The sequence below is a fragment of the Cygnus atratus genome, chromosome 17 (assembly GCF_013377495.2).
Source record: "Cygnus atratus isolate AKBS03 ecotype Queensland, Australia chromosome 17, CAtr_DNAZoo_HiC_assembly, whole genome shotgun sequence".
Classification (NCBI taxonomy): domain Eukaryota; kingdom Metazoa; phylum Chordata; class Aves; order Anseriformes; family Anatidae; genus Cygnus; species Cygnus atratus.
The window spans coordinates 2014693-2034871 of NC_066378.1; the positions used below are offsets into that span (position 1 = coordinate 2014693).

Sequence of the window (20179 nt, forward strand, 5' to 3'; positions counted from 1 at the left end):
GGCCAGGGTGAGGGGCTCCCCGCCACCCCCTTGGCCCCGTGCCGCCGTCCCCGCCGCCCGCGCCGCTTCGCCGCCGACGCCGCAGCCCTGTCGGGTGGGCTCGCCCCCCGGTGCCACCCGCCGCGCGTCCCCGTCCCCATCCCGGCTGGCCACCAGCGCGGCGGGCTGGTGCTTTGCGCCACGTCCACCCGTGGCCCCTTCGCGCGTGAGCTGCCGCCGCGTGCCGCCTGTGCCACCCGCCGCCGCCCCACGGAGCCGCGTCCAAGCCGGTGCCATGTGTACGTCTCGGTGTTACTGAATACACGCCACGCCGTGTCCCGCTGCGTCCCCGCACCGCGCGCCCTCGCGCCCGTGCCGTGCCGGGGACGGGGTGCTGGGTGGCACCGCCGCGGGGGGTGTCCGTCCCCCGGGGGGTGTCGCGGAGGGTGAGGCTCGGTGATGTGCCAGGGGACGCTGGGCTGTGGTGGGCCTTCGGGGGTGGCTCTGTGCGTGTGTGCACACTCGTGTGCATGCATGATGCATGTGTGTGCACACGTGCATGCATGATGTGTGTGTGCACGCACATGTGCATGCATGATCTGTGTGCACACTCGTGTTCATGCATGCTGTGTGTGTGCAAACTCGTGCGCTCACAGCCACACACTTGCACACACGCTCTTCGACGCGTGCCCACACCCTCGTGGAGATCTCACCCCCCGTCCCCCGAGATCACAGCAGCACTGCCTCTCACGCCCCCTCGTGTTCCATGCACCACAGCCCACGCGTGGCCCCTGCAGCCCTTGCACACCCGGCCGTGCACACGCGTGCACGGGTGCGTGCACCCCACGGACTCCTCCTGCGTGTCTGTGGGAGGCCCCCGCTGCGCTGACCCCGCGTCCACGGGGGCAGCGGAACGGAGGAAGGCGGCGAGGACTACAGCTCCCAGTATGCCTTGCGGAGCGGGCAGGGCCGGCCGGGCCCTGACGGCGCAGGGCATGCTGGGGGCTGTAGTCCCAGCCGGCGCCGCGGTGCCGCCACCCTTCAAGTGGCGGGCGGCGGGGCCGTGTCCGTGTCCGTGTCCGTGTCCGTGTCCGTGGGCGGCCTCGGGACGCCGTGGCGGCGGGCGAAGTCTTCGTGGGCGACGTCCAGGTCCCGCAGCACCTCCTGCAGCCGCCCCCAGACGGCTCCACCTGCGGCACCGGCAGCGTCAGCGCCCACCCGCGACCCCCGGCCCCCACTCGCGACCCACGCGACCCCCACGGGCCGCCGCGTCCCGTCCCGCTGCGCCCCACGCACCCCCTCCCGCCCTCCCCCCCCCTCAGCATGGCCAAAAGCGCCGTGCCCGCGGGTGTTTGCCGTCCCCTGGCGGAGGAGGCACGCCGTGGAGGAGCACCCGTGGGTGTGCACACGCGTGGGCGTGTGCACGCGTGCCCCCGTGCATGTGTGCATTTGTGCACGCATCCTGCTCGGGTGGGGGGGTCCCCGCACCCCCCACCCCCCCCCCGCGCCCCTACCTCCCTGCCCCTCCTGCGGGGGCTCCGTCGCCGCGCCGCCCTCGGGCCCCCCCTCTGCCGCCTCCCTGCAGGAGAAGCAGGAGAAGGACCCTGAGCCCTGCTGGGGGGGCACCCATGGGTGCAGGGCACCCCGGAGTCCTCCCCCCCCCCCGCCTCACCGCAGCCGTGCCCCCGCTGCCCGGAGGTGCCCGTAGAGGCTCTGCGCCGCCGCCGCGGGGTCCAGGGGGTCGCTCCACTCGCCCAGGGCCACGGCACCGTGGGTCCGGCTGCAGCCGGGTGCTGCCGAGGAGGATCTGGGTGGGTGGGGGTCCTGCTGGGGACCCCCCCTCCCCCCATAGGTCCCCGGCCTTACCGGCACGGGCAGGCTGCAGGCAGCAGGACCAGCGGGTGGCGCGGAAGGCGCCGGGGTGGCAGGTGGGCAGCATGGCCTGGTTGGTGCTGCTGGCCCGCCGCAGCGCCCACAGCCACTGCCACAGCTCCTGCGCACCCTGCAGGGACACGGGACGGGGGTGGCACCCACCGGGTGTCCCCCCCCCCCCTCCCCGTGGTGCCAGCGGCCACGGTTCCCTCCCCCGCAGCATCCCCAAAGGGGTGGCACCGCGGTGACACCAAGTGATGGTTTGATGGCAGAGGGGTCCGGGGAGGTGTTGGTGGGGAGGTGGCACTGTGGGGCCAAGGCTGGTGACCCAGTGATCCCAGTGTGGACAGGGCTGGTATCCCCATGACCCCAGCACAGTTAGAGGTGGTAGCCCAGTGACCCCGGTACGGCTATAGTTGGATACCCCAGTGACCCCGGTACGAGAGCTGATAGCCCAGTGACCCCAGTACAGGTATAGCTGGATACCCCAGTGACCCCAGTACAACCGGAGCTGATAGCCCAGTGACCCCAGTATGAATATAGCTGGATACACCAGTGACCCCAGTACAATGAGAGCTGATACCCCAGTGACCCCAGTACGACTGGAGCTGATAGCCCAGTGACCCCAGTACAACCAGAGCTGATAGCCCAGTGACCCCAGTACGGATATAGCTGTATACCCTACTGATCCCAGCACAGGTCAGGCAGGCACCCCAGTGACCCCAGTACAACCAGGGTAGGATACCCCAGTGTTCCCGTACAGCTAGGGCTGGCACCCCACTGTTCCCAGTACAACCAGTATAGCTGCATTTGGGACTGGGACTTTTCCCGCCACCCCCAGGCACTGCTCGCTTCCCACAGGGCTGCTTGCTGGTGTCCTGGGTAGGGGCACCCTGGGGTGTTGGACCCTGGGGGGGGGGGGGGGTGTTCCCAGGGTCCCCAGGGTGCGGGGTGGGGGCCCGCACCTTGCACTGGATGTAGGTGGTGCGGAGCTGCCCAGCGCCGTCCTGCGCCACGACCTGCATGACGTGGGGCTGCGGGAAGGTGCCCTCGTCCACGCGCTCCACCGCCCGCATCTGCGGCACGGGGATGCGGCAGCGCGCCTGGGGACCCTGAAACGGGACGTGTCACCACGCCCACGGCCCCGCCACCCGCCAGCGGGGCCGTGGGGGGGGGGGGGGGGGGGGCGGGGGGAGCGGGCAGCACCCACCTGCCACTCGGGGGACTTGGAGTAGGACAGAGCCTCGGTGCTGAGCCAGAAGTACCTCTTCTTGAAGGCGAAGCGGGGCAGCAGCGAGGGCTCCTCGGCCTCACGCACGTGCAGGTAGCCCTCCTTGATGGTGGCCGAGGGACCAAAAGGTGCCGCCGGCACCGGCTCCTCGCCCGCTGCGGCCGTGGCACGGAGGTGGCAGCGTCACCTCGGGGTGCCACCGCCTCGCCCAGCCCGAGGACGCCCCAAAATCGGAGCCCATCCCCTGGACGTGGAAGCACCCCCGGGTCCTGGGGGATTTTGCAGGGTTTGATGCCACCCTGACCCCCGGTACCGTGCAGGGGGTGCCCGGCGTGCCCCGGGTGCTCACCCTGGGTGCTGTCCACCTCCACGAGGCTGTCCAGGAAGGCTTTGACGCGGGTGACGCTGGGCAGCAGCACGGCGTGCAGCGGGGCCATCCAGGGCTCCTTGCCCAGCTGCAGCCCCAGGTTGCCGATGCTCTGCAGCGCCTGCCCCGCACGGGAAGGGCTCACGCTGCCGGGTCCTGTCCCCGGCACCCGGCGCTTGTCCCCCCCCCTCTGCCCTGTCTCCCGTGTCCCGTGGGAGTGGGAATTGGGGGAGGAAAATGGGAAAGGGGAGCGGCACGGGGTGGTGGGACCCAAGCAGGCAGTGCTGCCCCGTGCTCGGTGGATGGTGACATGGGTGGTGACAAGCAGGGTGGGTCATGGCATGTGGCATGGGGACAGGAATGGCTCTGCCCTCCCTACGGTCCCTGTCCCTCCCTTGGGTCCCCGTTCCCCTCTGAGACCCCTCTCCCTCTACAGGGTCTCTTTGGGGTCCCCTTCCCTCCCTGGCATCCCCATCGCCTCTGGGGTCCCTGTCCCTTCTGGGGTCCCCGTCCCTTCTGGGGTCCCCATCCCTCCCTGTGGTCCCCATCCTACCTGGGGATCCCCATCCCTCCTGGTGTCCCCATCCCTCCTGGGTGTCCCCATCCCTCCTGGGGAACCCCATCCCTCCTGGGTGTCCTCGTCCCTCCTGCATGTCCCCATCCCACCTAGGTGTCCCCATCCCTCCTGGGTGTCCCCATCCCTCCCCGAGGTCCCCGTCCCGGGGCTCCCCGCACCTTGGCGAGCAGCAGGAGCGTGCGGCCGGTGCGCGGGTCGGCGTGCTGCTCCCGCAGGCCGAAGAGCTTGGGGGTGAGGACGGCGGGGGCGAAGAAGCGGAGGAAGAGGAAGCCGCTGATGGAGAAGTAGCGCACCTCCTGCCGGGGCGGGGGGATGGAGCTCAGGGCTCGGCCACCTCCCGGCACTTTGTGCCCCCCCCCCCCCGGCCCCGCCGTGGCCCCCACCTCGTGCTGCGCCGAGGGGAACTGCTCCTCCACCCGCCTGCGGAGCTGCTTGAAGGCCGCCCTCATGAGCGGGGGACACTTCTCCACTGAGCCCACGATGGCATCGACCATGTCCCCCAGGTAGCCCTGCAGCAGCCCCAGGCTGCTCTCCCGCACCTGCGCCTCCGACAGGGACCCCTTGAAGGAAATCCTCCTGCGGGGACACCGCCGGCTCACCACCAGGACGCCGCTGCAGCTTGTGGCCCCCCCTCCCGCGGGGGACACCGGGACGGGGACGTGCCCCCGCACTCGCCTGCCGCGGCTCAGCTCCATCTTGCAGGGGTCCAGCTCCACGTACTTCTTCTCCTCGAAGATGCGGTTCACCACGGGCTTCAGGACCTCGTGCAGGTAGGGCAGCCCCACCACCTGCACGGGGCGGGAGCCACCCTCCTTGTCCCCAAGCTGTCCCCAGCACCGTGCCCGTGTCCTGATGCCGTCACGGGAGGGCGCAGGGGTGACCCGGCCGGTGCCGTCCCGATGTCCCCTCCCTTGCTCACCTTCATGAACATCTCCACGGACTTGGAGGCCAGCGAGTTGGAGCGGAACAGGGTGTTGGGGTCCTCTGGGAGAGAGCAGGACATTCCCGTGTCCTCCTTGGTGGCCCCACTCTGCCTCCCAAGGGGGTCTGGGGGGCAGCCAGCCCCAGAACTTACTGGTCCTGGCCAGCTCGCGGGCGATGAGGTAGTCCAGGAAGGGCACGGCCAGCCCCTGCGCCAGGAAGATCTTCACCAGCTTGGTGGCCACGTCCTGGCGGCTCTCCCCCGAGGTCGCCTCCTCCAGGACGGCCAGGGCCGTGCCGGCTGGGGGCTGCGAGGAGGGCAGGGTGGGCAGGGGGCCGCCCCAAGGCTCGGGGGACGAGCGTGTCCCCACCCCGCAGCACCCACCTGGCCCGGGCAGCGGATGGGCTCGGCGAGGAGCTGGATGAGGGGCTGGTAGCAGTGGGGGGGCAGCACCTGGTCCTCCACCAGCCGCACCGCCAGCCGCAGGGACCCCAGCCGCCCCCTGCAACGACAACCACGAAGGGAGAGGCTGGGACAAATCCTGACGCCCCCCCCCCCCCCCCCCCCTCAGCCCTCGCCGCCCACCCTTGCCCCGCGCTCACCCCGGCTCCTCGGCGCTGCTGGCGAAGGGCAGGAGCTGGAACCAGCCCTTGGTGGCACCCGGGGCGCCCACGGGGAGCTCGACCTGGGTGTGTGGGGGGAAAACTGAGCCGGGGGGGGGGGCACGCAGTGGCACCGGTGCCCCCCGTGCCCCCCAAGACCCTCACCCGTCCCAGGAAGTCGTTCTTGCCCACGATGTCCCAGTCCCACACCTCCACGCTCAGCACGGCGTCCCCCAGCTCGCCCTCCGCCAGCTCGAACTCCAGCACCTCGTCCCAGCGCGGGAAACGGGTTTTCTTAATCACCTGCAGGGACAGGGCCGGTGGCGGCAGGGGACAAGGTCCCCGCGAGGCCCCCCAGCCTCTGGGGTCCCCCCCGGTGTCACCGCGGGGACCGGTGCCAGCGGTGCCACCCGGACTCACGGCCGTCTCCTGCGTGTGCCCGCAGCACGACACCCGGGCGAAGGGGTCCGAGGTACCCGAGGGGTCCCGGGGGGCCAGGTCCCTGCGGGAGGGTGGGGGTCAGGGGGGGTGCAGCGTCCCCCCGGTGTGCGTGTGTGTGTGTGTGTCCCCTGGCACTGTCCCCTGTCCCCCTGGGTACAGCAAGGCGCCAGCACGGCGGGTGGCAGGATGGCACCGGGGGGGTGCTGGCACCCGGTTCCCTGGGGGGGGGGGGGGGGAGGGGGGGGCAGGTGGCACAGCGGGGGACGCTGCTGTCCCTCCTGGCTGTCCCCGCGGCCATCCCGTTGCCTTGGTAGCCGCTTCGGTAGCCATGGCAGCGGGATGCTGCTCCTGCCTCTGCCAGCTGCCTGCGGGTGCGCGGGCACGCACAGGCACACGTGTGCACACACACACACACACACGCACGCACACACACACACACACACACACACGCACACATGTATGCACGCAGACTGCCAGCCCCGAAACCGGCAGCCCCGTCTCAGCCCACCCCAACACCACCCACAGCCTTCGGGGCGTGCCTCAGTTTCCCCCAGTTTTATGACCAACGGGGAGAGACGCAGCGCGTCCCCTCGTCTGTCCCATGGGAGTGTCCCCAGGGTCCCACGGCACTGTCCTTTGTCCCCTGGCCCCAAGCGGGGCTGGCAGTGTCCGGGCATCGTGTGGCACAGGGGGGCATTGTATGGCACAGGGGGGCATTCCCCGCTCCGGTGCTGAGACCCCACGGCATCGTGACACAGGGCGTGGAAGCACCGATGTCCCCAAGCAGGACACAGCAATGACACTTGGCGGTGGCCCTGTGCCCTCTGCCCACACTCATGGCTCCGCCAACCCCACCGGCCGAAAACGAGACCCCCCCGGTGTGGGCACAGCCCCCCCCGCGCCCCTGGGCGCCGCTACCTGGCCCCGATGAGGTGGCAGCGCAGCACCCGCGGGTGGCCCTGCTCGGGCACCTGCACCTCCAGGTGGATCTCGCCCTGCACCTCCTCGTCGGGGTCCACGGGTGCCAGGCTGAGCCAGCTGTCGATGCCTGCCGAGGGGGACGGGGTGGGCACCAGCGGCATGGGGACGGCCCCCCCGGGTCCCCCCGAACCCCCTGAGCCCCCCGAGCCCCCAGCTCACCCCGCGGCTGAGCCGAGATCTGTTGGTGGCTGAGCGAGACCTTGCCGATCACATCGTCGTGCCTGCGAGGGGGACACCCATGGGGACGGCCACCCCCGGGTGGCAGAGCCCCGCTGCCACCCCCTGTACCCCCCTGCCCCCTCCCTGCCCCGCTGTCCCCCCTACCCGATGGTGTCTTCGTCCAGCACGTAGATGGCGAGGCTGCGGAAGCCGCGGGGCAGGCGCAGGGTGTACTCCTCGCCCCAAAAAGGGTTCAGGCTCTTCCACACCGTGGCCGTCCTGCGGGCGCGGGAACCCCGTGGGCACGTGGATGGGGGTGCACCCCCCCCAAAAAAGTCCCCGTGTCCCCTCTCCGAGTGGGGCACGGTCCCCTACCTGGCCACCACCTCGTTGTCCACCTTGACCACGCAGTAGGGATCGCTGGAGCCGGAGCTGGGGGTGGGAAGGGGATGGGGGGGGTCAGCACCCTGGGGTGCCCTTGGGGTGAGCACCCTGGGGTGCTGCTGGGGGGGGGGGCGGGGCTCCTCAGCCAGACCCCACAGCTGGCACCCTGCCCGGCACCCGCACGGGGACGGCGCCTTTCCCCAGCTTTCTCTGAGCTTGGGGACCCCAGGGCCACCCCGAGCCACTTGTCCCCATGTCCCCAGGTGTGCCAGCGGCGGTGCCGAGCCCTGAGTTCCTGTAGCAACCTGCTCCCAGGTGTCAGGGCTCGGGGCTGGGGCGGTGTCAGGGTGACACGGTGACACGGTGACACCAGCTTTTACCTGGCCCAGGGCCCTCCCAGCCTTAACCCCTTCCAGTGGGGCGGAAAAGCTGCACCCATGCCTCAGGACGAGGGGACGAGGGCCGGATCCTGCCTCTTCCTTCCCGGTGGGTGCCCCGCACTCTCCCGGCTGGGTGCTGGGGGCGCGGGGCGATGCCGGGCCCCCCCCACTCCTGAGCCCCCCACTCCTGAGCCCCCCACCCCGGGGCGATGCTCAGCCGGGAGCCGGACCCCAAGGGAGGTGCCCCCAGCCCCAGGGATGGGACGGTCCCGGTGGGGACCCCACGCTACGTGCCCTGGGATGGGGGCACCCTGCCGGGTACATGGGGGGCTGCGCACCCCCCGAGCACTGCCACAGCCCTGGGGGAACGCCCCGAGCCCACCCTGCTGGGGGGCAGCACATGGGGTGGGGGGCTGAGGGGCACCCCCAGCCTTCAGCAGACCCCCCCTCAGGGAAACGGGTCCCTGGCAGCAAGGGGGTGCGAGGGGGGAGCCCCAAAACCGGGGGGAGAGCAGAGCCCACCCGACGCCACGTCCCCCCGGGGCGGGGGGCAGAGACACCCCCCGGCGGCACTCACACGTCCTTGGCGGGCAGATCCTTCCCCTCCAGCACCCGGCAGCGCAGCGAGGTGCTCTTGGCCATGCTGGCAAACTTGGGGGGGCCGGCACCTAGGGGTCCATGGGGTGCTGCCGGGGGGGGGGGTGGCTGCGGGGCCCTGCTTCCTCCTCCTCCTCCTTCTCCTCCTCCTCCTCCTCGCCGCGTCCTTCCTCGGCCGCTGCTCGCTTGTTTTCCTCCGTGCCGGAGCGAGCGGGAGGCAGCGAGCCGGAGCGCGCGGGCACGCGGCGGCGGGCGAGCTCGGGTGGGCTGGCCCCGTGCCCACGGACACGGCGGCACGGCCCGGGGGCTCACCGGGGACCCCCCCCTACTCCCCCGTGCTACCCGCGTGGCCAAAGCCATCCTAGGCCCCGTGCCCCCCGCTGCTAGCCACGGGGAAACTGAGGCACGCATCCTGAGCCTGGCGCCCCCCCGGACCCTCTGGGTGCCCCCCCAAGGGGGGGTAATTTCTGTCCCGTCACAGTTGAGGGACAGCAGGGACTGTCCCCAGGCTTGGGGGGGTCTGTCCCCGTACGTGGCAGGCGTCCCCCCCTCGTGTCCCCAGGGACAGGCTCGCTCTGCCACCAGCTCGGCCACCTGGCTGGATGTGGGGGACTGATCCTGCCCTGCTGCGTGGGGGGGGGGGTCACAGGAGGGGGGGGCTGCATCCCATACCCACTGGGCTTTGTCCCCCAGTGACTCCCGGGGGACCCCAATCATGGGGAGGATGGGGGCAGTGGGGTGGGGGCTCTGTCCCCTGTCCCCGCTGCTGTCTTGGTGTGCCATAACGGGGGGGGGGGTGGGGGGGGGGAGCGGTGGCTGATGCGGGGGTTCGCAGATGTCTCCTGCAGTGACTCACAGGAGGCACCGGCACGGTGGGTGGCACCACGCGGGCGCTGGGTCCCCAGGGTGCCACCGCCACAGGGAGCTGCCTTATGGGTGCTGTGTCCCCCAGGGTGGCACTGCCAGGGGGTGGCACTTTGTGAGTGCTGTGTCCCCGGGGTGGCACTGCCAGGGGGTGTCACCTTGTCATTTTGTGGGAGCTGTGACCCCAGTGTGCCACTCACTGCCAGAGGGTGTCCCCATATGGACACTGGGTCCCTGGAATGGCACTGCCAGGGGTGTCACCTTGTGGGCACTTTGTCCCTGGGGTGCCACTGCCAGGTTGTGTCACTTTGTGGGTGCTGTGTCCCTTGGGTGCCACTGCCAGGGGGTGTCACCTTGTTACTTTGTGGGTGCTGTGTCCCCACGGTGGCACTGCCAGAGGGTGTCACTTTCTGGGTGCTATATACCTGAGGTGGCACTGCCAGGGGGTGTCGCTTTGTGGGTGCTGTGTCCCTTGGGTGCCACTGCCAGGGGGTGTCACCTTGTCATTTTGCGGGTGCTGTGTCCCCAGGGGCACTTTGTGGTCGGGCACTGTGCCCCTGGGGTGTCACTACCAGGGGGTGTCATCTTGTCACTTTCTGGGTGCTGTGTCCCTGAGGTACCACTACCAAGGGGTGTCACCTTGGTGCTTTGTGGGTGCTGTGTCCCTGGGGTGGCACTGACAGAGGCTGTCACTTTCTGGGTGCTGTATACCTGGGGTGCCACTACCAGGGGGTGTCACCTTGTCATTTTGTGGGCGCTGTGTCCCCGAGATGGCACTGCCGGGGGGTGTCACTTTGTGGGTGGGTGGCACTGCCAGGGGGTGTGCCCATATGGACACTGTCACCTTGTCACTCTGTGGGCGCTGTGTCCCCAGGGTGGCACTGCCAGGAGGTGTCCCCATATGGACACTGCCACCTTGTCACTCTGTGGGCACCGTGTCCCTGAGGTGGCACTGCCAGGGGGTGTCACTTTGTGGGCACTATGCCCCCGGGGTGCCGCTGCCAGGGCCCGTCCCCATGCAGCGCTGTGTCCCCGGGGTGCCACTACCTGCAGGTGCCCGGTTCCGGGCCAGGCACGGTGCCACCAGCCGGGGCCGGCCCTTGGCGCGGTCCCCGGGCCGTGTTTGCCGTCCGACCCGTTCCGGGGCGGCCTGGGGAGGGAAGGACGGAGGCAGGGCCGGCCCCGGCCCCGGCCCCGTCCCCGCCCGGTGAGCGCAGGCCGCGAGGCCCAGCCTCCAGCCGCGGCCGCCGGCCCTGACCCGCAGCCCCCGCCCCGCACGGGGCGGTCCCGCACCGCCTCCACCGGCCCGGCTGAGGGAGGCGGAGGGCGGCCGGGGACTCCCTGCGGCCCGGCTGCCTCCGAGCGCCGGGGAGGCCGCGCCCAGCCCGGCCGGGGCCTGCGGGGCCTCCCCGGGGCGGGCGGGCCCGGCCGCGCCGCCGCCATGAAGCCGAGCGCAGGTGAGGGCCGGGCCGGGCCCGGGGCTCCCGGAGGGGGTCGGGGGACGGAGCCCGGGGAGGGCCGGGGACGGAGGGGGGGGTCACGGCGGGGCCGGGAGCCGGGAGCCGGGGCCGGGCCGGTGACGGCGCTGCCCCCGCTGCCCAGAGGAGCCCGTGCTGCTGGCGGAGCTGAAGCCCGGCCGGCCGCAGCAGTACGACTGGAAGTCGAGCTGCGAGACCTGGAGCGTGGCCTTCTCCCCCGACGGCGCCTGGTTCGCCTGGTCGCAGGGCCACTGCCTGGTCAAGCTGATCCCCTGGCCCCTGGAGGAGGCCGAGCTGTGAGTAGCGGGCACGGGGGAGACGCTTCCAGCCGAGGCGCCGCCGCCGTGCCAGCCCGCAGCCCTCCCTTCTTCGCCCCGCAGCTGCAAAGCCTCGGAGCGCAAGGGCCACGGCGGCAAGGCGGAGGCGCGGAGCCGAGCGGGAGCCAAGGAGAAGACGCTGGAGTGCGGCCAGATCGTCTGGGGCCTGGCCTTCAGCGCCTGGCCGGCGGCGGGGGACCCGGACGGTGCCGCGGGGCTGTCCTGCCTGGCGCTGGCCACGGGCCTCAACGACGGGCAGATCAAAGTCTGGGAGGTGCAGACAGGTGAGCGGCTCTCTGTGGCACCGGGTGGTGAGTTCAGGCTGCTCTCACTGCCCTTGCTGCCCGGCTCCGTCCTTCCCTAAACATTTCCCAAGGGTGAGTGGGAGCCGCTGCCCGCTCCTGCGCAGGACAGGCAGGGTGTGAGGGGCACTGATGGGGCTGACACGGCCGCTCTCCGCAGGACACCTTCTCTTCAGCCTCCTGGGGCACCAGGACGTCGTCAGGGACCTGAGCTTCGCTCCCAATGGAAGCCTCATCCTGGTGTCGGCGTCGCGGGACAGGACCTTGCGTGTCTGGGACCTCAGCAAAGATGGTAGGAGCGAGCGGGGGTGTGCCCGGTGCTAGGTCAGCCCTTCCTGAAGCCGTGCTCTGCTGTGGGCGAGGAGAGGGCAGAAGCACACCTTGGAAGGGGGGATGGTGGGAGGGGATCTCTGGGGACAGTATTTGAGGCAGAAGGGGGGCGTCCTGGGACACAGCAGAGCCATCCCCTCCCAGCTGGGACCTGGGGGCTGCAGGAAGGTGTTGCAGATAGAGAACTCGGGATGGGCACAGGGATATTCCCCCACCCCACATGCGTTTTCCTCCTTAGGAGTGGGGCTGAGACAGCAGGCGGGGCAGGGCCTGTCCCTGGTGACTCAGCTCTGTCTCTGATGACTTGTGTGTCCGTTGTCCCCAGGGCGGCAGGTCCAGGTGCTGACGGGCCACATGCAGTGGGTCTATTGCTGCTCCATCTCCCCTGACTGCAGCATGCTCTGCTCGGCTGCCGGAGAGAAGGCGGTGAGTCCCACAGCGTGGCAGCCAGTCCCACTGAGTGCCACGTTCCCTGTGTTGCCCTTATGTGAGATGCCTCCATGTGGGAAGGAGCAGGTGAGAGCCAGCCTCGTTCCCTGGACTTGCCAGCACCAACGTGCCCCCCCTGTCCCTCCGTGCTGGGTGAGGATCCGGGGTGGGCGCGGGAATGCTGTTCACCGCTGAGGAGTTGGGATGTGGCGGGGGGAGATGGTTGGTGAGGTACTTGGGTCCTTTCTGTTATCACAGCTGTTTCAGATACCCTTGCTGCTTCATCTCCTCTGTTGGGCTCTGCCCTGGTGGCTCCGTGCCGTCCTGGCTCTGTGTGACAGTGCGGGGAGCCTCAGCCTCAACCCCCCGTGTCCCGCAGGCGCTGCTGTGGAGCATGCGGTCCTACACGCTCATCCGGAGGCTGGAGGGGCACCAGAGCAGTGTGGTGTCCTGCGACTTCTCACCGGACTCGGCGCTCCTCGCCACTGCCTCCTACGACACCTGTGTCATCATGTGGGACCCCTACACGGGGGAGCAGCTGAGGACGCTGCGGTATGGAGCTGGGGGGCGATGGGGGCCACAGGAATGGGGTAGAGAGGTGTCGTGGGGGTTTGGTGGGGCCGAGCATGGCTTGGGGCTCAGGCTGAGCTTGTTCTCCCCCCGCAGCCACGTCCCCCTGCACTCGGCGCTGGACTACAGCAGCGACGTCCACACCAGCTCCCTGCGGTCGGTCTGCTTCTCCCCAGAGGGCCTGTACCTGGCCACGGTGGCAGACGACAGGTGAGTTAATACCCCTCCTCCGGGTCTTTCCAGAGGGAAAGAGGGTCCTAAGAGGACACACCAGAAGTTCAGGGCGTCCCAGCAGGGAGCAGACTTTGCATGGCAAAGAGACCAACACATTCAGAGCCCTGATTGTGTGAGGGGTTGCAAGGTCAGGGCTCTGTCACCTCCCTGAGCAATGAACCAGGGTCTGTGTCCCCTTACAGTGCTCCTTGGTACTGTCACCTGCTCTGTCCACATCTGGCTCAGCTCTGCAGGGGACAATGCTCCTGCCCAGCTGTAACACTTCTGGGACGCTCTAAGTCCACGGGATAAAGCCCTGCTCCCAGCTTGTGTGCTTTTGGGTGGCCCCAGAGGCTTCGTTTTAGCTGCAGGCACCGCCTGACGTTGTGTCACCTCCCTTTCTCCTTAGGCTCCTGAGGATCTGGGCGCTGGAGCTGCGATCCCCGGTGGCGTTTGCTCCCATGACCAACGGCCTGTGCTGCATGTACTTTCCCCACGGCGGCTTCATTGCCACAGGGTGCGTATGTCTGCTGCGGGGAGCTCCAGGAGAAATCAGCCTGAGGGTGCAGGCTGGTTTCCCAGCTTGGGGAGCGATTGTGGTTGCTGCACGCTCAGGATATTTTGGGGTAACTTTCTCACGTCTCTCTGCGCCGTGCTGGGGCGGTGGATGCTCGCTCAGGGCCTCTTTGGGTCTCGTTGCAGGACCAGAGATGGCCACGTCCAGTTCTGGACTGCTCCAAGAGTCCTCTCGTCACTAAAGCACTTGTGCCGCAAAGCCCTGCGCACCTTCCTGACGACGTACCAGGTCCTTGCACTCCCCATTCCCAGGAAGCTGAAGGAGTTCCTCACCTACCGGACCTTCTGAGGGACCAGAGGCACGCAGGCGAGAGCCCCCTGCCTCGCGGCAGGGCTGGCCTGGCTCACAGAGCACCGCTGGTTTGTCGTGCTGGTTTGTGAGCCGTGGGGCAGAAGGATTGTTACTCCCCTTGTTTTGGGGCTGTCTGTGAACGTGGAGATGTTTTTTTTTTTTTTGGTGTAATAATACTAGAACCCAGCAAAAGAAAAGCATGCAGAGGGCAAGGGGCACAGTACAACGTGGGGGATGGCTCTGGTGTCCCCACAGGGGACGCGAGTCCCCCTGTCCCCCTGCTATCTGCAAGTTTTGGGTCAGGTGCTTTTGCTTCCAAGTGCAATGTTGTGGGTTGAGGATTAGCAGCTGCAGTCCGAGCAGAGCGTTTGTCGGTGCGAAGCGGGGGCCACAGCCAGCCCCCACACCAGCCCCGACGGGATCAGCCCGTGCTTAGCTGCCGGAGGGGTGCGGGCTCTGCCGTTCCCGTGGTCTGGGCACGAGCTGGACAAACCTGAGCCGGTCTCTGCGGGCTGGGGGACAGCGATGACAGAATAAAAGATGGTTGATTCCTCACTTCTTCCCTCGTTGCTCGTAGAGGTGAACTGGGGCTGCCAGGCGGGGGCCCGGGGACCAGACCCTCCTGCTGCTGCAGCTCTGGGTAAGTCAGAGCTGCTCGCTCGGCTCTGGAGAGGAGCAGATGGTCAGTGGTGGGCGCCGGGGAGGCTCAGTCCTCGTGGTTAGCTGTGAAAGCAGAATGTGGCTTCGCCTAGCCCCCTGCTTTCGCTCCTCGGTTGCTTTTTCCGCCCCCATGCCAGCCCCTAGGACTTGGCGCTCGAACAGCTCACCAGCAGCGTGCACCCGGCGTTCAGACTTGCTGTGCACGCAGCCGTCTCGTGGACGCGTCTCGCTCCAGCGGAGCTGGTGGCTGGAGGGACAGCACGTGCTTGGTGTCCCCCTGCGTGCTAGGGGACTGCGCAGGAGCCCTGGGCTGACCCCAGCTGATGCAGAAGATGGGGAACATCTCCTCCAAGCAGTTCCCTGCGATGTTTTCCTTTGCGAGCAGCTAAACCCCGACAGCTGTCATCTCCCAAAGACTTCCAGGAAAAGATGTGACCTACAAACTGCCAGGGCTCTATTTCTCAGCTCGCTAGCAGTTCGGGCAGCTCTTCCCTGCATGAAGGGCCCCAGGAGTGCTGCATGCAGGTGCCAGCAGCCCGTGTGGGTGTACCACGGCTGCTACGTGGGCTGGCAGCAGCGCAGTTAAGCTCTGCTGAGCTCCCCAAGGTCGGCAGGGTTGTGCTTTGAGCTCTTCCCCTCGGCCAAAGAGCATCAGCGCTGCGCTGCTGAGGGCTACGTGCACCAAAGCCCCGGAGAAGCCGGAGCTGCCACCAGGGCCTTTGCAATGGGACGCAGGCAGGGGGTGAGGCTCAACCACCTCCCCTCAGCCGTGGCTGTAGGGGAGAAAAAAACCACACAGCCTGCTTGGCGTTAGAGATGTTTGCATTTCCCGGTGAAGCGTATAAAAACAGGCTGCTCTGGCACGCCCCAGGTGGGGGCCCAGGGCGTGCAAAGAGGAACCACGAAGCTGCACGGAGCTGATGACGGTCGCCTTGGGTTTCTGCTCAGGATGCCCTGCAGGCCAGGACGCTCGCAGCCACCCCGCCGGGCTCAGGCTTCAGCCACGATCAGGTCCCTGGTGACTTGGAAAGCCGCGACGAGGGAGCTCAGCTGAACCTTCTCGCTCGTGCCAGCAGCCAGCCGGTACCTGCGGCAGGAGGCATGGGAAGTTTAACGGCTTGCACCAGCACTGGCACCCCGATGGAGCAAGCCAAGAGCACGGATAGTGAGCAGGGATGGGGGCGTGGGGGCTGCGGGTGTCCCCAGCAGCCGCGGAGACTGGGCACGGCGTGGTAGGGGCCTGGCAGCCCCCCATGACCGGGCTGTGGGTGGGAGCGGGCACTCACTCGATGTCTGCCATTTTGATCAGCAGCTGGATGCGGACCGAGGGTGGGAAGTCGACTGCGGGAAGAAGGAGGTGGCGTGAGTTAGGGCGGCTTTTTGGGGCGGCGAGCCAGGAGCTGGCCCCGCAGACCTCTACCTCTGTGCACAAACAGGTGGATCTCGGTCAGGATGTCCTGCAGGGCCAAGCCCTTCAGCGTCTTCAGCTCTGTGATTTCTGAGATGGCAGTGAGTGAAGGGGATCCTTACACATATTCCCTGCAGCATCCAACAACCCCGATGGGAGCGGGACCCTCCCCAGCGAGCGGCATGAAGCCAGCCCTACCCCAGCCGGACCAGGAGGATGGGAAGCCCCGGCAAAAAGGAAGGATTTATGGCGACGGGGATTAAACCCAAGGCAGAAGGAAAAGGATACTGCGATAGGCAGTGGAGAAGTCCTGGTTGAGCATCCAGTCGAGGATGTTGGCGATGTCGGACTTGAGGGGATGCCCCGTGCAGGTGTAGACGTTCTCCTCCGTCACCTTCCCGAAGGCCATGGCGGTGCTCTGAGGAAGAGGAGGTGGAGGAGGGACGAAGAGCTCCCCGCTCACGGGGCCCACCGAGGTGCCAGCTTACACGAGGCACCAGCTCCCGCAGCCACGGTCAGTACCTGCAGGATGTTCAGGGCTCGGCGCATGTCGCCGCTCGAGAGGGTCACCAGCGCCTTCATCCCGTCCTCGCTCACATCTACCCTGGAAGGCGAGATGGGGTTGCAGCGGGACTGGCTCAGCGTGGCCTCCGTGGCCTCCAGCCCCTGGCGCACGGGCAGGGGGAGAGGGGGGCACGGCGGAGCCCCCCCAGCTCACCCCTCCTCCTGTACGACGTGCTGCAGCCGGGGCACCATCAGCTCCGGGGTGAGGGGCCCGAAGCGGAAGCGGGTGCAGCGGGACTGCAGCGCGGGGATGATCTTGGAGAGGTAGTTGCAGATGAGGCAGAAGCGGGTGTTTTCGGTGAACTTCTCGATCACTGCAAAGGAGGAGAGGAGCTGGATGGAGCCCCTGCAGTCTCGCGGAACGGGGAAGGCTCGAGGGGTGCCGCCGAGCCCCCCCCAGGTGCCCCTCACCTCGCCTCAGGGCGTTCTGGGCGTCTTGGGTCATGGCGTCGGCTTCGTCCAGGATGACGAGCTTGAAGCCTTTCCTGAGACAGGGCAGAAGGGGATGGATCTGGTCCCAACCCACCCCTCAGGAGCTGCCGGGCTGGGGCTGGAGAAGGGGGGCTGGAGGTGCCTCCTCCCAGCCTGGTCCCCAGGAACGCTCCCAGCTCCCACTTCCCCACTACCCACCCCAAAACTGCCCCCCGAGGCATGGGGAAGCCTACTTGAAGATGGTCCTGGTGCTGGCGAAGCTCAGGATGGGCCCTCTGACGATGTCGATTCCCCGGTCGTCCGAGGCGTTCAGCTGGAGGGACAGAGATAGCAGCGGGGGTGCAGGGCTCCCCCTCTCACCCCAAAGCTGGGTTCCCCCCCCTTACCTCCAACACCATGGAGCTGAACTCCCGCTCCCGGTAGAGCTGCCGTGCGCAGGCCAGGATGGTGGAGGTCTTGCCGGTGCCGGGGGGGCCATAGAGGAGGAGGTGGGGCAGCCGGTCCTCGCTGATGAACCGCTGGACTGGGGAGGGGGCACAGAGGGCTGGGCGGGGGGGTGCTCTGGGGCAAGTCTGAGCGCAATGTGTGCCCACGGCATCCCTGGGGGGGTACTGGTGGGGGGGTGTGGAGTTTGGGGGTGGGGGGTGGTGGGAATGATGGGTACTGGGGGGAATGAGGGGGTGCTGGGGGGGTGGTGGGGGGAATGACGGGGCGCTGTTGGGGGGGGTGAGGGGAATGGGGGGGTGCTGGGGGAGTGGTGGGGGTGCTGGTGGGAATGGGGGTGCTGGGGGAGTGGTGGGGGTGCTGGTGGGAATGGGGGGTGCTGGGGGAGTGGTGGGGGTGGTGGGGGAAATGGGAGGGTGCTGGAGGGAATGGGGGGGTGCTGGGAGGGGTAGGGGGTGCTGGTGGGAGGGCGCTGATGGGGATGGGGGGGGTGCTGAGGGTGCCGGTGGGGATGGGGGGTTACTGGGGGTGCGGGTAGGGGGGGTGCTGTTGGGGATGGGGGTGCTGGTGCTGGGGGTCCCCCCGCTACTCACTGGTGCTGAGGATGTCCCGGTGCGACACCAGCTCGGAGAGCTCCCGCGGCCGGTACTTCTCCACCCTGCGGGGGACAGCGGGGATCAGCCCGGGGCCCCGACCCCCCATATCCCCCCTCCACACCCGCAGCCCCCCTAAAACTCCCCCCAAAACCTCCCCAAACCCCATCCCCAGCCCCGCCGCCAGCCCGCACCAGGGCAGGTTCCTCCCGCCCGGCGCCGCCATCTTCCCCGCGGGGCCTCGCGAGAGCTGGGCCGGGGGGGGGCCGGGGATGGGGCCGGGGGGGTCGGGAACAGCGATGGGGAGAGGGCTGGGGACAGGGACGGGTCTGGTGGTGGCGGCTCTGGGGCTGCCCCCCGCTGGTGGGCATCCAGCGGGAATGGGGAAGGCCCCTCCTACCCACCCCCCCCCGTCGGCAGCACCCATGGGTGCCAGGGGGTGGCTGTGGGGCGGTGCGGGGTGGGGGGCTACTGGGGCTACTGTGGGGTGGTTTGGGGTCCAGTGGCCCTAAATCTGGCTGGTTCGGCCATGAGGGGTGCCAGGATGGGCCCCGCCAGCTCCCGGGGCTGCCCGGCTGAGGGTTTGCTTGCTGACCCCCATGTTTGTGGGGTGGGTTGGGATGGGGTGGGGGGCCGGGGGGAACAGCCTAAAGTGGCCGGTGGGGTGCTCGGGTGTTGCTTTGGGGTGGATGGAGGAGGAAAAGGAGATGCTCTGTCTTGGGGAGCCCAGGTTTCAAGAAGGTAATCCACCAGCAGAAGCGCTAGGATGTGTATTGACGGGCAAAAACGTACCAGGGACATCCCGTTGCCCCCCTAAGGAAGAGCTCCAGGTCTAACCCTATAGAAAACCCCAAACATGCGTGGGGTTGCAGCTGGACACGGGGTGTGAGACGTGGAGCTGGAGCCGGTGTTCACCTGGGAGGCTTCTGGCCCTTCAAACCCCAATTTTCCAGGCATTCCCCCCCCCATGCCAACACTACATCTGCAGCCCAGGCTGAGCCTTGCAGGGGCAGGCGCACTCTGCCGCTGGGGGCAAAGTTTGCAGCCCCCCGTGGTATTTCCCCACCATATTTCTCATGGGTGACCTCAGCTGCGGGCTGACCAGGTCGGTTCCACAATATATACCCTTATTTTTCAGTTTAATGTGTAATTGGTGGCTGCCCCCCTGGCCCCCCAAGGATGCTGCTTTGGGAAGGGGACAGGCGGGCAGGGGTCTCAGGGGGATTTCAGGGGCAGCAGGGATGGAGCCAGTGCCGAGAGGGTCCGGGCTCGCAGGCGGGCAGGAGAGGGGGCACAGGTGAGCCGAGGAACCACGAGGTGCGTCGGTAGGAGCAGGTCCTGCTGGGAACGACTTCTGGTTAAGGAATGAAGCGGTTGACGTTGCCGAGTAACAACGCTCACATCTCGCCCGTTTACAAAATCCAGACACCGATCGAGAAGGAAATGAATAATTCAGGCTGTCCGAGGCCGTGCCATAGGAAAACACGCCTTGTCCCCCTGGTTCCAGGCCTGTTTTTACCTGGGGAAACGTGGTGTGGGGTGTGCTGGGGCAGCTCGGCACCTGCTTACCTTTTTGCCTCCCTGCATTTTATTCCTCTTTCCTTTCCTTTCCTTTCCTTTCCTTTTCCTTTCCTTTCCTTTCCTTTCCTTTCCTTTCCTTTCCTTTCCTTTCCTTTCCTTTCCTTTCCTTTCCTTTTCTTTTCTTTTTTCTTTTCTTATTCTTTCTTTTATTCTTTTCTTTTTCTTCTCTCTTTTCTTCTTTCTTTTATTTATTTTACTCTTTTATTCTTCTTTTTCTTCTTTCTTTTATTCTTCATTTTATTATTCTTTCTTTTATTCTTTATTTTCCTCTTCTTTATTTTATTACTTATTTTATTCTTCCTTATTTTATTCCACTTTATTATTTTATTTTTTAAGGGGCAGCTACCAGGACCCTGGGTATTTTCCTACTCTGGAAGCCACCAAATTGATGGAAGGGCAGCGTGTGGGCAGCGGGTGCAGGGGAGCGTTTTGAGCCGCATGGGACCCTCCTGTCCTCCCCTCCCTTGCGCTCGGCACTGGGAGCACAGAAATGGCTGTGCTTCTAGCCGGGGTGTTTTAGGAAAAAAACATCTGCTGCTGCAAACCGTTTTGGTTATCAAAAGGCGTGTCTAACCACAGAAGACATCAGGAGAGAAAATTTCAGCAGGGTTTATTTTTTTTTAACCCATGCCCC

General features: G+C 67.3%; 3 protein-coding genes across 4 annotated transcripts; 1 reads left to right on the forward strand and 2 right to left on the reverse strand.

Annotated features, from left to right (window-relative positions):
• Positions 1-1020: 1020 nt before the first annotated feature.
• Positions 1021-8537, reverse strand: RASAL1 (RAS protein activator like 1). Its single transcript, XM_035556542.1, has 21 exons — positions 8473-8537; positions 7507-7563; positions 7297-7410; positions 7132-7193; positions 6910-7039; positions 5971-6052; positions 5716-5853; positions 5551-5633; positions 5333-5450; positions 5102-5255; positions 4946-5010; positions 4702-4814; positions 4410-4602; positions 4185-4322; positions 3432-3570; positions 3062-3237; positions 2817-2954; positions 1846-1981; positions 1652-1772; positions 1494-1558; positions 1021-1169 (listed from the first exon to the last, which is right to left on the reverse strand). Exons 1-21 carry the CDS (start codon positions 8535-8537, stop codon positions 1021-1023), a joined length of 2436 nt encoding a protein of 811 aa, XP_035412435.1.
• Positions 8538-10676: 2139 nt separating this feature from the next.
• WSB2 (WD repeat and SOCS box containing 2) lies at positions 10677-14418 on the forward strand. 2 transcript variants are annotated; one of them, XM_035556908.2, is made up of 9 exons: positions 10677-10813; positions 10959-11130; positions 11215-11435; positions 11614-11745; positions 12109-12299; positions 12592-12764; positions 12879-12992; positions 13405-13512; positions 13698-14418. In XM_035556908.2, the coding sequence occupies exons 1-9, from the start codon at positions 10798-10800 to the stop codon at positions 13858-13860; spliced, it is 1290 nt and encodes a 429-aa protein (XP_035412801.1). In that variant the 5' UTR covers positions 10677-10797; the 3' UTR covers positions 13861-14418. The 2 variants fall into 2 exon arrangements, with proteins under 2 accessions (XP_035412801.1, XP_035412803.1); XM_035556910.2 differs by having other exon boundaries at positions 10678-10813; positions 12109-12209.
• Positions 14419-15327: 909 nt separating this feature from the next.
• RFC5 (replication factor C subunit 5) lies at positions 15328-18223 on the reverse strand. Its single transcript, XM_035556911.1, has 11 exons — positions 18159-18223; positions 17965-18029; positions 17314-17450; positions 17161-17240; positions 16907-16980; positions 16650-16809; positions 16454-16535; positions 16220-16349; positions 15944-16021; positions 15810-15864; positions 15328-15610 (listed from the first exon to the last, which is right to left on the reverse strand). The coding sequence occupies exons 1-11, from the start codon at positions 18188-18190 to the stop codon at positions 15514-15516; spliced, it is 990 nt and encodes a 329-aa protein (XP_035412804.1). The 5' UTR covers positions 18191-18223; the 3' UTR covers positions 15328-15513.
• Between the last annotated feature and the right edge of the window lie 1956 nt (positions 18224-20179).